At 39.4% G+C, this 15,769-nt stretch overlaps 1 protein-coding gene across 2 annotated transcripts; it reads left to right on the forward strand.

Annotated features, from left to right (window-relative positions):
• The first annotated feature begins 714 nt into the window (after window positions 1-714).
• On the forward strand, window positions 715-15,250 carry LOC137972465 (metalloprotease TIKI homolog). 2 transcript variants are annotated; one of them, XM_068819215.1, is made up of 7 exons: window positions 715-827; window positions 1,008-1,085; window positions 1,233-1,808; window positions 11,501-11,828; window positions 13,494-13,584; window positions 14,068-14,241; window positions 14,676-15,250. In XM_068819215.1, exons 1-7 carry the CDS (start codon window positions 804-806, stop codon window positions 14,830-14,832), a joined length of 1,428 nt encoding a protein of 475 aa, XP_068675316.1. In that variant the 5' UTR covers window positions 715-803; the 3' UTR covers window positions 14,833-15,250. The 2 variants fall into 2 exon arrangements, with proteins under 2 accessions (XP_068675316.1, XP_068675315.1); XM_068819214.1 differs by having other exon boundaries at window positions 736-928.
• The last annotated feature ends 519 nt before the right edge of the window (window positions 15,251-15,769 follow it).

Below are 15,769 nucleotides of genomic sequence, written 5' to 3' on the forward strand. Positions count from 1 at the left end.
TTGCAAACAATTTATAGCTTCACATTGCGGAGATAATGGAATGGACCAGCGAACAATGAACGCGCGCTGTTTACTACATGAGAGCCATTCAGACAAAACAACAGGGTGCCTATTAAAAGTCCTTTGCTGCTTGCTGCTTTCATACTACACCTTCCATCCTAAAATGAATTTCTCATTTGTGACACATGAGATTCTGTGTAATGGTTCCAATGCACTTAAATGAAGATATGAGATATTTTTTTTTAGTTTCTGTTGTCTTAAACCAGTTAGATTCTGCATTTGCCTGTCCGCAGTGAGCGTGTTGCGAGAGGTTAATGGCTCCTATCATGGCAAAGTTCATTAAATGTCCTTTTAGACCGAAAATATTACAAACACTTTTAGCTTGTCCACCAGCCTCCCAATACTTGAAGCAAATGTGAACTCCAGACTGGTTTTGTTGTAACTAAACTAATATTGCTCTCCTCCTTATTACCAAAAGCTGCGGTTTGTCGAATTGCATAGTTTGTACGCATCTACGCCACTCAAGCGTGAGATAGCTTATTAGGACTCGTTTTGTCAATCTCGCCTTGTAGGTTAGCACCTCAATTAAACAGCTAACTGTCAGTTTGCCTGCGTGCTGTCATGCCTAATGACATGGCTTTTGTATTACGTGATGGACCGCCCCACAAGATTAACAGTGCGCCAATTACCATCCGAAATAAACCAATCATGAGCTAAGCCACTAACCCGAGAGGAGACCGCAAAGCGAAGAGTTAAAGCTGACAAGATTTAAAGATTGTCTGTTAGTAAGCTATGAAGGCCAGATGACCCAACACGGCTGTAATAAAGTGAGCAAGCCTGAAAGAATTGTAGAGTTACTGATATCACTGGTTAGGATGAAGGCATGGCGTCGACTCACTCGAACCTCTTATGGGTTTTGTTGCTTATTGTAAGAAGACTATTGTGTAGTGATCACGTTAGACCATAGTTATCTGACCACTAAATCCTAATGTGCTTTGTACCTACAGCTCTCGGAGTCAACACTGAAAGGACAGAATGTTTTCCCGGACCGTTCAGTTACTTCAAAGCGCTGCTCCGATTATGCGGTAACAGATTTTCAAGATCTATTTTTTGTGTGCGTTAGTTCAGTCCATGTATGTTGCTCCTATATATGTATATATATCTAAACTCAGGAATATTGTGCTTTCGAAATAATTCTCTTGTGCATACTCCATTTATATTTCTATTTTCAGCATCAAGAGAACTTGAACTCATTTCTGTGGCTGGTTAGAAGGAATCCGCCGGCTTACTTCTTTGGCACGATCCATGTGCCATACACACGAGTTTGGGACTACATCCCCACAAATAGCAAGACAGCGTTTAGGACGAGTCAATACGTATACTTTGAGCTAGATTTGACTCAGAAATCCACCATAACTGCCCTTTGGAAATGTCAAATGCTTCCTAACGGTGGACTTCTTAAGGATGTGATACCTCGCTCATTATATCGACGTGTCCTTCGACATTTGCGTTATATCAAGAGAAAAATGCCTGTATGGTTGAAGGACAGTGACGACAATTTTCGACAAGGCATGGGGCCGTACGCGAATAAGATATTTCAGCTTTTGACCAAAGACTGGAAACAGAAAAGGCCAATATGGGTCATGCTCCTTGTTAATTCTTTGACAGAAAGCGACATCAAAAGTCGAGGTATTCCCGTCCTTGATCAATACCTCGCGTTAGAAGCATCCAGAAACCAGCAAGTTACCGGAGCTGTAGAAGAAGTTGTTGAACAATGTCGGCCGCTTAATTCCCTAAATGACTCTCAGGTAAGATTTTGTATAGTGAAAATTACATAATCCTTCAAATCTTCTCAAAGTCAAATGTCTTTCAAGCGAAATCCAGCTTACTGCTGCCAAAAATGGATTAATTGAAACTGACAACATTAAACATTTAAGTTATATTTGCACGCGACAATACAGTTGAACTTGTAATGTTTTGTTGGCTAGGACGCGGACCTCGAGAAAAATGGAGCTCTTAGCGGTAAATACTTTTTGACCGCGCTAGTGGAGCGTGATTTTAGCCGAAAGCCTTTTTCACGCAGTTTCTTAATATTTGATTTGCGTGAGACGAGTAGGAAAATAATTTCATTAACGACCAGGCGATAATAACTCCGAAACCAGGATCTGTTTTCAGCGTAGCTTCATTAGCAAATTTGTCTCGTTTCTTAGCAAGTCGAAGTAAAGCTGTTAAATAATTTCTGGAGGCGCAAAATTTGTGTTTATATTGTACTACTGTTTACACAGTTAGTCGCTGTCACAGAGTGTGGTCGTATATCGTTAGTCATATTTTGTTAATAGATCTTTTCATTGCGGCTTTAACGTGAATTCCTGTGCTTTACTGTCAGTGTTTTGATAGCAGGAGAAAAGAACGTTTACCCTCCAGATGATGTTTTATCGATTGTGTAAACCGATCGCTTTCCAATAAAATGCTCTCGAGCTAATTTTAAACTCTCTCAAATCGCCACAACGCTCGTAGATTGCTTGCTACTACGATCCAAGGGCACTTTTATGTGCTCAAATCAACGAAAGAATTTTTACTTTACTTATCAAGGTTATTAATTTATAGCCCTATTAGTTATAACCTAAACCTATGGGCTGAAAAATAAGCGACAATAAAAAAAAACTACCAGTGATATCACTCATCAAGCAATGAGATTGCTCGAAATATTCTTGACGTCTCGACGTCATCCGTTACAGAAGTTGCAAGTGTCGGCTTTCCTTTCGGTGAGCCTCTGTTAATCTCCGACTGCAGTATCCATTACAATTCTTATGTGGAGCTTTTATCAGGTTTGATATGGAAACAACAAACACTTTGTATGTCATTAAATTTTCATTAATATCACGCCTTGTATGTCCAACGATTTCACTGGGACCATGTTTCCAAGGTCTTTATTTCTAGGAGTTAAAAGTACTGAAAATTATGAACGATTGAAGTTTCGGGCTGCCAAGGATGAAATCAATGGGCGGCACATCAGTCCTTATGTCAACAAACTATTTCGTAGACAATAGTGTTAATTAAATCAAGAACGTGTCGTTTCTCGAGCTGTACGAAGCGAATATAAATCTGTGGGAATTAGAGGTAGATGTTACGTCCAATCTTACCGCAATATGAGACCGGTCAAACCGATGGCTACCCTGATTTTAGCGCTTTTTCTTAAATTGTAAAAGATGTGTTAAATTGATTTGCAAACACTTAAGTATGCAAACATTTTTTTCGGGTGTCACAATTCCCTTTGAATCTTAAGAACGGAGAGGATTTTAAGTCGTCAAACTTCAAAGTCATTTTTCTTTTTGTTACCTTGAAAACACGTTAAAAGATCAGATTTCCAAAACAAGTGGTTGGCAGTTTCACAAATGGCTTTTCGGGCCCGAAAAGTTATCGGTACTTTCGAGAAATGGGCTCCTGGACAAACAGTGTCTTTATTCACCAGAGAGCGGTGCAAAGTACTTTAGGCTTACTTTGTAGAGCAGTGACATCAAAGTACTTACCATCGATTCACACAGTACACTCACGTTTTGTATTTACTAAGTATGTTGTTTTTTCCATTAGCCTTAAGTTCCCTGATAAAGGGCGGTGTTTTTTGATGTCCCAAATTAAAGGCGTAAATCGTGCGTGAAGGTTTTACCGGCTTTATACAACTGTTGTCCGCAGAGTGTGCAGGAGATTCTTCGTATATTATTTTAACACAACCGCAACTCTTAATATCTTGACATCTGTCATTGATGGACTGGCTTTGTTTTTGTACAACAATTCTTTCAACGTTTCATTGGCACGTATGCAAATAGTCTGCACCTGACTCCTACACATTCGTCAGTTATAAACAGCGCGCGAAGTCTTGCTGCCTCGATTCTCTTCTAACATGCTCAACATATATGGTTAATTTGGAGCGTTTTTTCACAATCCACTTGACGAAAAACCATCGTATTTTTCTTTGAAGTTAGTTAAATTTTACAAATAGCGAGGTCAACGTAAGGCCGGATGCAGATACCTCATTACAACATATTTTTTAAAAATCAACCACCCTTTTTGCACCAAGGAAAGAGGCATGGGTAGTGAAAAACATCATGATGATAATTTTAATTTTGGAATATATGCTAAAATGAGCCCAAATCACTAGGATTAAATGTTTGGTAGAGTTTTTAACTGGTGAAAGTCAAGTTAGGAATTTTCAGGCATATCTCAATATTGTAATATGCGCTAGTTCGCGCAGCCAATCTCGGGGCGTTGGAAAAGATAACTTTTCCCCTAAACCATGATAACATATTTATCGATTTCGGATCTATACAACTGGACTTGAAAGATAAACCATGATTTTTTCAACGAGATACCACAAAAATTGAGACGTGATTTTGTGAAGTAAAATCGGCATAATCGATGACTATGATTTCCTTAACTTTTTCCGGCAAAAAGCTATCATCAAATGATAGTTTCCGTAAGTGCACGCGTTAAGTGCATCACAAAACGCCTAATTTCCAAGATTTTGACGTTGTTGTGATCCCTTGGACGCCCACGTATTTATTTGTATTTTGATTCTGCCCATCGCAAAGGACTGTGCCACGGTTTTCTTGGGAATAATACAAGAGATACTGAACTGCAGTACGTGCTTACATAGACACTTATGAATTTCCTCTGAATTCATCCGCATTAACTTGTGTTCAGTATTGTTATGAACTCTGCTGACCAATTTCTGTATTTACGAGCCCACTGCGAGATTTGGATAGATTGGTTATGAAAAGCTGCAACTGAGGAACTGATTGATTTGAATTCGATGTGAATCGGGTCGAATTCCCTTATATTACAAACTTCCGAATAGGTTGTATTTACAGAAGGACCTGATACAGCGTCGAGCAGTTCTGATGATTGCTGTACTTTATTTCTGGATAATGAAGAAAGAAATGGATACATTCGGGTACATTCGGGTTTTTGAAACCCGTTTAACCTGTATTAAAGGGAAGTGAATAAACCATTTTTGTAACTTCCGTAATTCCGTCAGCTTTTTCTCCTCCGTTACTCTGTTAGTTCTCTTTTTACGAGTGAAACAGACCTGTAAGCCCGATTTTACTCCGTAGTTACTAAAACATGGAACGACCTAAAACCACCTCAAAAAAATTCTACAACCATCTACATCCCCTTACAACCACCTCAAAAATATCTACAACAACTCACAAAGAATCGAATACCATCTCAAACAAGCCATAGATGTCTAAAATAAGGTAAGCCAGACGACAATATGTGTTAACCATTTAGCCAAAATCCCGGATCATGGGATTCACAAAAGTCAGTACCAGAATATGTATGTTTTGTCTGTCTATCTACTCTTCACACTATTTATGAAATAAGCACTTGTATGCACATCATATTTAAAAACCGCTTTTTAATCAATTTTTCAAAAAGAAGATTACGTAAAAGTTAGACGAAATCAATTTATCTGAATATGAATATATAAGAATGATTAATCAAAATATTGTGCGACCTGTACGTACCTTTGGGATCTTCCTTAAAGACGAACGCCATCGGAGCGTTCATTCATACAGCATGCAATTATTTATTTCCCGGAATTCGGGAAATTATTGAGGATCGTTCCGTTTCCAGGCCCTTTATCACGATTTTAGCACTGTTTACAGAATGGAATGCAGGATAAAGCGCCATTCTCATACGGTTGGTTTTTCAACAAATTAGGAAAATCGCTTACTTTATGCCACGATCATTCTCATGATCCGGAATTTTCGGCTAAATGGTAAACACGTATTGTCGTCTCGCTTATTTTAGATCTCTATGACTTGTTTGAGATGGTATTCGATTCTTTGTGAGTTGATGTAGATATTTTTGAGCTGGTTGTTGATATTTTTGAGGTGGTTGTAGATGGTTTTAGGTCGTTCCAGATTTCAGTGACTACGGATTTTACTTACGTCATATATATATTTTTAAAACGAAAGAGTGCACAAATTGTCTAATCATTTCCTTTCCAATGTGTGTGCCCCGAAAGAACGGTTTTTGGCTGATTTTTATGCCCCACTACAGGAAAAACCCAGAAAAAGATTAGAGCGCTTTAGGTAATTTCTAAAAATGCACAGAAGTTTGTCATCTTCATCCTAAATAGAATTTTGCTCATTAATGGAATTAATGTGACAGTCTTGACGACTCAGATTTTTGCCTTCCTTTTGACCAGAATATCGTAATTCAAAGCTATATCTTGCAAAACGATTGAATTGTATCGGCGAAAAACTCGCAAAAGAAGCCGAAGTGCGTGAAAATGCCAAGAGGATTTGAGGGATCAGAACTCTTCCTCACGTCACCTATTTATATCACATATTCATGCATTAAGATAATGTAAATGTGTGCTTATAATCACAGTTCGGAAAAAGCAAGCAACTAAGAAAGGTTGAAGTTGTAACATTTATTGGAAGTCTCAATGGTTTGCGAGAAAAATCAAAGCCGATACATATTCGTCTATAACGTAAGGTTTTAATTAATGGTGGTCATCATCAGGTGATGACCTGATCAGGTGGACTTTCAACAAAGCAAGTAAACACTTCAATCGTTGGACTCTGTTGAGCTCTTGTTCATCTGAATCTCTGGCAACCGCAGACAAAAGAAAGGAAATCCCAGCTGAACTAAAACAGCAAGGGGCGAAATTCCGTAAATAAGAGGTTTTTATTCTCTTGTTTAAAAGATAGTTTTAAGTGCACTCGTTAATTAACTTCCCAGATGTTTTAAGCAAGCGCTCCTGGCGAGAGTCAGTTGTGTTTGAGATCTCTTTTTCTTCTCGAAGAGAAATGACGAAAAGCAGTTAATGGGAATTAATAATATTAAGCACTTGCTGAAATTCCTGTACGTTTTTTTTCTTGTGCGTCTTGGTTGTTGCCGTTCATTTTGTGTGATGACGTTAAAAACTTCACACTAGACTTCCGGATGGAATGGATGAAGATAGTTTTTACATTTCCTGTTTGATTCTGTTTGCAAAATAACCTCTTGATGTCACGTTTTGAGCTCCAAAAAGCTGAATAAGTGCGGTTTTCTGATTTAAAAAGTAATGAACATATATTGTAGTCGAGGTTTTTATTTCCTTGCTGGAGTTCAGTTCGCTTCAGTAAACTTGATTATTAGCTCTTCACAGTACACCCTTCGCCCTCCACACAAACCACAACGGATGTTGTGTTTTGTTCAGAGTTACAGCGTCAACGGAAGTATCCCGTTGTAGTAAGACGCCTAATTACGGATAAACTGAATTCTTCACAGCACGGACTCGGAAAATGCCAAGTGCTTGAATGTTGAATAAACTCCGAGAAAGTGGTTGAATGATCTCATAAGGAAATGTCATTGAAAACTGTCGCGTAATACACAATAGAGACGGCTTAGTTCTCATCGGTTGGGTACACCAAGATTAAAAACACTTTTATAAGAGACTTAATATAACATACGTTTTGAATGGGAATGCTTCAAAACACGGACACATATAGCAGGCATCTATCATTAGCCATCTTTAAGGTCTGATTTCAGTTATATATACACTTTCAATACCCTCAATCAATTAACATCTATCACTGAAGAAAGCAGAAGATCGTCATTGACACAAATTTGATTGGTATTAGTTTTTTTGTGCAAGCCAAGTTTTTGTGTAATAACATACGTAAGTAAACGTTAAGAACAAAAATATGTTTTGATTGCACTGGAAGTATTAAAAGCTAATCTAGTCATAAAAATTCAGTTCCGCGAGTTGAACAATTTGAACAACTATTGAAAACAGAGTGGGCTTAAAGGAAACATATGGTTACTTTATTGCTAGAGGGAGGGATAGAAAGTTCCGGACAGTCACTAAGACGTGATCCTTTCGTCGGGCAGAACTAAAAAAAGAACCTTTAAGCAGCTCTTGCCTGCTTAAAAGAGAGCCATATTATTAATTGAGTGTACCGAATCTATGTCGAAAATAGCACCAAAAGTTAAAGGCCCTTGTGGGGGCTCAGGAGATTTTTTGCCCCATAAGAATATGACCTGAGGAGGCATCACAGAAGTCCGCGCTCGCATAGAATGGAGAACTTGGGCCGCTTAACAGTCACGTCCAAGTGATTGCCGAAAAGGATCAACTCATGCTCGTAAGGAATCATAGTGTTCTCTCCGTCCGCCGCACAATGTTTTGTATTCACCGAGTTGTAGGGTTAGCGGGAGGCCGAAGCGAAACACTGCCATTGAATGGACTTATCTAGCATTGCGTTGACGTGAAATTGCATACGACAGTCACAGGCTACAACTTGCATTTTACCAAAAAGTCAAAGAGGTTTTTTCGATTTAAGCCCTCCTTTTGCCTGCTGTTAGTTACAGTAAAGCAACTTCTCAAAACAGAGACAATTCACAATGGCAAGAGGTAGCCATGGCCAGGCGCTTTTGCTGTTTATCGTTTGCCCTGTCAATTAAACGCGAAGGTACATCTCTCTATTGTTTTGAGGTAGACACGATATAGTCGCAAGCGAGTATGTCCTCTTTTTTTGGTTTATATAGCCTGGTTTTCTCTAGCGAGCGACGCAAGCACAAAGCGCAAGCACAAGTTTGTGTCAGACACGGAGATCGAGGAAGTCGATCCGCTTACTTTATTTCAGAAGTTCTCGGCGAAAAAGCTTGGTTTTCACTTAGCGACCCACCACAAGTGAAAGCAAAAGTAGCTTATGCAATGAAGCCCCATTAGGGGGAGGGAGGGGGGGAGGTCTTAGTATCCCGTATCCCATTTAATATCCCCTATGGCCCGTTAATTCCTGTGGTTTGTATCCCGAAAATGCCAGTTACTTCTGATGACGTCATTATGCCCCTGAGGCGGAGGAGGAGCAGGAGAGTTTTTCTCGAACACGTTCTCTGGAGAGACCGATATCGGTAGTTATTTTTCACATGGCTCGTTTTCCTTTGTTCTTTGAGGTTGATTGTATGGAATAAACCCCGCTAATTAACAACTGTCTGAAAAGCTGGGGGCGGCTTTGATTGTAACAGGGAAGTTTAATAACCGCCTAAGGGATTATTAAAGTTCATAATCCCCTAGGTGAATATTACAGTAATATTCCCCTCGCACACACCCACATGCCTTCCATTTCACGCACTGACAAACAAAACAACGACTTTACTTTGTCATCCACGACTATGATATCCCTCTTCGACGCTTTCTTCTTGTTTGCTTTAGTCTCTTTTTCAACACTGCCGATTGAGACTTCTTGATGCTCGTCTGAGTGTTCAAAGCTGAACAACCCTTCTGTCGTCTCCTCAACATTAGGGACCGTTCATTTTTTATGGGGTAGGGGGGGCTGGTGGAATTTGGAGGAGTGTAATTTGAAAATTGTATGACCCCCCCTAATTTCCGATTTTTTTTACTCCTGGCCCCCCCCTCATCAGAGTAATATTTTGGAAGGCCCCCCCCCCTCCCCCTTGAATAAAAAATACATATGGTGTTAAAAGTTACCGCAGCATTAAAATTTCGTTTTGTTACATTTCACATTTCACATTTATTGAAAGAAACCTGAAAGCTAGAAAGCTGCTTTTAACAAATCACTCAAAAGAATGAAAAGTCAATTTCTGCTCTTCTTGTTACAGCTCGTCGTGAGCGTGTTGTAGCTGGCCGCTCGTCTGCGTATTCCTCATCTGAGGCGATAAAAGCAAGAACGACATCATTTGAGTCGTCTTCAGAGTCAGGGGCATCACTCTTGTAGTCATCATCAGTTTCCTCTCCCTCACTGCTTTCATCACTGCTGTTTAGTTGACCTGATTCATTCCTGCCTCCCACTTCGGCTTGTCCAGTTCTGAGAGTATTCATTCGCAAGAAGTGTCCCAAAATTGTCTTCACTTTGTCATTCTTGTTGCTCTTCTGATGCTGTTTTAATAGCCCATGATGTTTTAAGTATTTGTTCAATTCTGGCACACGGAGCTTTTTTAGCTTGGTGGCATCTTCACACAAATTAGCCCAATGATAATCTTCATAGGACTTTTCTCTTGCCTCCCTACTTTCCCTTGCCCTTTCCTCCAGTCTCTTCTTTTTTTTTTGAACTCCATGACCTTAAGATGCTGGAGATGGTCAACCACAAACTTTGGTTGCACAATGAATTTGTCTCCAAATCTAGCTAGGCTCTCTGGGTCAGACAAAACTGGCATGCGCCTCTTCCAACTGGACTCTTGGTTGCCAATCGTCTGGATCACGCCCCTCATTTGGGGTCTGCTGATAAGGAAGGTAGTGGTACTTTGGAAGGCAGGCATGATCAGGAAATGGTTTGGGGCATCTCCCTATAGGTGGTCCAGTCCATTCACAACAAAAAGAACAAACTTGTCCTACCTTTACTCCATAAGAAAACTTCAGAAATGTCTCAGAAAAAGCCTTGGTAACGAGGTCAGTTCCAATTACAGGACTCAAATTATTGGTCTTTGTTTAATATGCGCTTGATAACAACATTTTTATGAATGAAAAGAAAGTTGTTACTATTCAAGACTGTTATTATGGTACGTTCACTGTTATTATAAAATATATAAAAAGCTGTTGAGAAGTTTTCTTGAATACCCTGGAAATGTTTTAGTATATTTGTTATAAATAAAAGAGGTCAATTTTTTCCTCAATCTGTAAAATCTCTTATCCTATTTTTAATCTAATTTTTTCGTCCAACCCCCCCTTTTCCTTCATTTTTTTTCGGCTGGCCCCCCCTTTCAAGCCAATTTTTTTTTAGTGGCCCCCCCCCAAATCCCACCAGCCCCCCCTTTCTCATAAAAAATGAACGGTCCCTTAAACTGAGCGTTTTCGTGGTCCACTTGCCGATTGCTCGAAGATACAAATTTGAAGAAACTTGGAACGACTTCGTATCAGGAAGCACACGACATGCAAATAAATGGCCGGGTGTATTAGAGGTTAGCTAGCATTTGTACGGAAAGGATGCAGGAAGTAGAGATAACAATATGGGCAATTTTCAGAGAGAAGACTGAGAGAAGGTTTACAAGTAGTGCTTCGAATGTCTGGCCTTGAATTATAGATTTTAAAGGGCAGCTGCACTATTGATAGCCATTCCTAGCACACATTTCACATTCTTGAAAACCGAACTTGCAAGCAATTTTCGTTGCAAGGTTTCATTTCTTCAAAAATAACTGTAACGTGCAAAAAGATTGAAAAAGATAACAATCACTTTGAGATTTGACGGTCCCGAGACTGGCCTTTCCCAAGACGTAAAACAAAAATGACCACTTGGTTTTCCAAGCCTGCTCCAGGTTCCAGCGAAGGGAAACTATTTCAATAAATCACGCATGACTTGAATGAAAACTGTTTCCTGCAAAGAAGAAAAAACATACACGTTTCATTTTGGCGACAATTTTTGGCCCGCGGTCCCTATAATCTTAACGCTTGGAGCAGGCAATTGCTATTCTATTGCTCCGCTTTGATTGAAAATGCATCTTTTTTGTCATCCTCTATATGGAAAAATACGACGGCTGTTATGTTTTATTGCAGGTGATATTTGCTTTAAACCAAACCTTAAACTTCCAAGAAAAGTTGCGGGATGGTAAAGCGACATTGGCGTACACAACAGATGATCTGATTGATCATTACAACTGTGGAGATCTCAATACTGTGCTTAGCTTCTCCACTCAAACAGCGCGTTTATCAACTATGAACTCAAACTCATCTTCATTAGAGCTCGAAATACAAAGGACTCATGAGATAGATGCGTATTTTAGAACAGAGCTCATCGTCAAACGAAACGAGCGAATGGCAAAAAGAGTCATTGAACTATTGAACAAACACCCTGAGCGAGATTTCTTCTTTGCGTTTGGAGCAGGTAAGTACGTAACCTTTTTCAACACGTAAAAGCATCTGTAAATGTAGACTAGTTTGAACTAAGACCGAAAACTTTTTGATTGAAAGGGTGGGAAGTTGAATATCTCACTGTCTTAAGTGTGGAAAGCCAATTTTTACATGACAAGAACATTCAGTTTATCAAGGTACGCAATTCAGTGGGCGCCAGCGTTCGACATAAATTGCACGCTGATGACGGAAACGATTTTTCTGCAGAAAAATAGGACTAACATTCAAGAAGGTGGAATTTTTCTCGGTGAACTATTTCGCCTCTACTGGTTGCTTGTACGTGATTCGACGCACTCTAGAGAAAGAACGCAGGCGTTTCTATATGGCTAGTTCACCCACCGGCTGCTGCTTCATGCACTAGGAAACTTTTTAATGTCAGGAACAGGAGCCCATCGAATGCATCAAATAAAGCCTCCAACTAAACTTATTCCTTGAGCCAACCCTTTCCCGAGTATATTTACAGTGTCATATTTCCACGGCGAAACGCGAAAAAGAAATTCCAGCGCGATGCGTGTTTGTTGGCGGGTTTTATGACGTAAATCAATAGCTCTGTCACAGGCTTGTTTTGATTGGGCTTTTAACCTCGAAACCTCCGCCAGAGGCATTCTACTAATAACTCTACTCGGGATGGGTTGACTTCGAGAACCACTATGAAAGATACAGGCTGCTAAAAGTAATACAAATACATTTCGTATTAATGGTAATAGCACTGAATGGAGTCCAATTCGGTCTGTAATCATACGAGTGATAATGCAGGAGTCCGATTTGTTTGTCACGAATATGATTACAGACCGAATTGGACGAAACGCAGTACTCTTACCGATTAATCATAAAAATTACAATTTCCGAGAAAAGAAGAAGAGCCAAGTTATGAAAGAAAGGGAAAATTTGCATTAAAAGACTACCAAAGGAGGCGTAAATTGTTTAATGTCTCTCTGAATGAAAGGAAGAAAGAAAGAAAGAAAGAAAGAGAGAAAGCCCCAATTTAGGAGTCTGTACACTGTTTCTATGGTGATTGAAACCAAGGTTGTGATTGGTTGATTTCAACTGCAACTTTGAATGTGATTGGCTGATTTAAACTGCAACTTTAAATGTGATTGGCTTATTGAACTTTCCGATAACAACTTGGCAAGTGAATAAGTGGAAAATAGGAGTTTTTTTTAAACCAATCACAATCGAGGAAATTGTAATTTTTATGATTAACAGCGAAATTGACAACAACAATAACATCATCATCATCCGTTTATCAATATCTCAAACTTATATAGCCCCACAAAAATGTTATACTAATTGGAGTCGGAGGAAAATCCAATCCAATACAATTAAATCAAATCAGATGTTGGTTTTTACCAACATCCTGAACACACCCCTTTTTCTGGTGTGTTACTTCGGATCCAAGTTTCTTCCAATTCCCAGCCACAAATACAGCCTTGCGCCGTTTCTCCCGCACTCCTCCTAAACAACGTTGAAGACCATACCTTGCACGACAGTTTTGTAACCCAACGCTGTTCAGTGTCCCAAATGTTTTGGCCAGGGTTGTAGATGACCATGTCAACTTTAATTGGCGTTGAGTCGACGCTTGACAACCACAACACGACAGTAAATCCATATCCTAAGGATTGTATTGATCATTACGCAGGACATTTTATTGGAAATCACAGTATAATAGATATTATGAGGCGCGAAGGATTTGCAGTGGATCACATACGACCCAATGACCAATTACCAGGGTAAGCATCTGTACTGTACCAAACATTGCAATCACGATGCAATAAATATTTTTTCCCTTTTTTTCTCTTATTCACAATTAGACTGGCCGCGCACTAAGGCTAATGGCATGAAAGAACGCATAAAAGAGAATTTATCGGCCGTTTTTTCTCTTTTGAAACTGGTTTTGTCCATGTTACAAAGATTTTATTTAACCTAGATGAAAACAGAGAGCGACTTTGACCGACAACAATTTACTAGTTCACTTATGCGCAAGGATAATAGCACGTTTGAGTACAGAGAGAAAAGATTTGTTAGCTGGCACTTTTGTTACTGATGTTTAACTTGAGAGAGATTTGCGATATTAAATAAGGAATATTCAGATTGATCAAGTACAGACAGTTGTTAACACTTGTATCTGTCCGGGCACTAATTGGGCAGAAATACTGCCGAACCCAATGGGTTACAGAAAAATGTAGTTTACTTTTATTGTTGTATTTACTTAGCGTTAAAACAGTACCAGACATCGTTGCTTGTCCAAAGACAAGGAGAAATAAAAACAGATGCAGAAAATGTCGTCGGAGGCAACGGAGAAGATGCTGGGACAAAAGAAAAAAGGAACCGGATTTCAGTCGCGTTAAGTTGGTTCTTAAGATGACTAATACACCGACAGAAAAGAGGTTAGTATATCAGCGGCCACTCAGTTTTTGTTACGAAGATGCATGAATGCTGCCGAACGCACCTCGTAGAACCGAAGATTCGCCGCAGCCTTACTCGATTCCCTGCGTAGACGCCACCAATGACATAGCGCTGTATTATTTATTGTTACCATGGTCTAGACACCTTTCAACATCCTCGGCTTAGTCCAGGAGCGGTTTTATTTATTTTCCTTTTATAGGGGAAGGGTTGGGTAGTAGGATTGGTGAGTCGGGGGTGGGTATGTGTCTTGGGCTAGCTTCCCAAACTCGGAGATGTCAGGTTGATTTTCTTGGTTCTCTACTCTAATGCGAAAGGTATATCACTGCAATATAATTATAATTTTATGAAGGTTTTTTTCTCAACTATCGATCGAGTTTTTTAGGCAACTTACGATGCAGGTTGTCTTTTTTTTCAGTGATAACTCAAGCGCACACAAAGAAGAATATACAATCAAAAATGAATTGCCTGTCCTGCAGTCATCAGCAGCTGTAAAAATCGACAAAAGACAAGTTAAACTTGCTCTTACTCTTCTTTGTCTATTGCTGTGTTGTCTTGCGAGGAACGTTATGTAAGACCACCCAAAAGGGCGTGCGGTGTTACACGTCATATATAAGAACAAGCGGAAAGGCCTAAGCTAGGATGTAAAAGTTCCTGTCCGTTTCCGCCTTCGTGCAATATAAAGAGGAATGATCTGCGTGGAAGAGCTGCCAACAGATGACACAAATTCGTAAATAAAATTTTGCATGTCGACAAAGGCTTGGGAAGCGTGTTAACTTATTACCCAAAGAAAAAAGAATTATATTAAATATACAATCGCATCATGCATCATCCTATTTGAACTTTAAATATTATATATACATATATTATATAATATCGGTTTTGTTAACCGTCATGTTATTTACACTCAGGGAAAATACTGACTCAGTTATATAAATATATAGCGTTTTGATTCATGATAAGAAAACAAGCTGATGCACAACATTTGAGTCATACTGAGTCCTTCTTCTGTCTGATTTCTTTGCTCATCATTTTCGGGACCGACTCTTGTTGCACGCTGGAAAATTTAAATTGGTCCTGAAATAAATGTATATATTTTGAAGTGAGGGTTATAGATACGAAGTGAGGCTATTAGTCTCTCCCCTCGGGGCTTTTCAGGACTAATTTGCAATGTTTTACGGGGGACTTTAGCCAGACTGCTTATTACATAGTTTACAATTTATTTTAGGAAGTGAAAGATGCCCCCGTCCAGATAAGGTCAGACCACAACACGAATTGCTGGTTTTCACTCACGTGATCAACAGCCATGTTTTTCGACGAAAACAAAAGGAAGCATTTGCATAATAATAGAGTTAAATTCCCGGAGGATTTGGTAGGGGCACCAACATGGCGGTCGTGACGTCATGTGAAAACCGAGAATAGTGAGTGGGTTCTTTAACGTCCCATACTATTTAATTTCCAATAAGGGTTATGAGACGGTACCTCCGGTTTAAAGTCCTTATCCGAGAAGAC

Source organism: Montipora foliosa, chromosome 10, assembly GCF_036669935.1.
Source record: "Montipora foliosa isolate CH-2021 chromosome 10, ASM3666993v2, whole genome shotgun sequence".
Classification (NCBI taxonomy): domain Eukaryota; kingdom Metazoa; phylum Cnidaria; class Anthozoa; order Scleractinia; family Acroporidae; genus Montipora; species Montipora foliosa.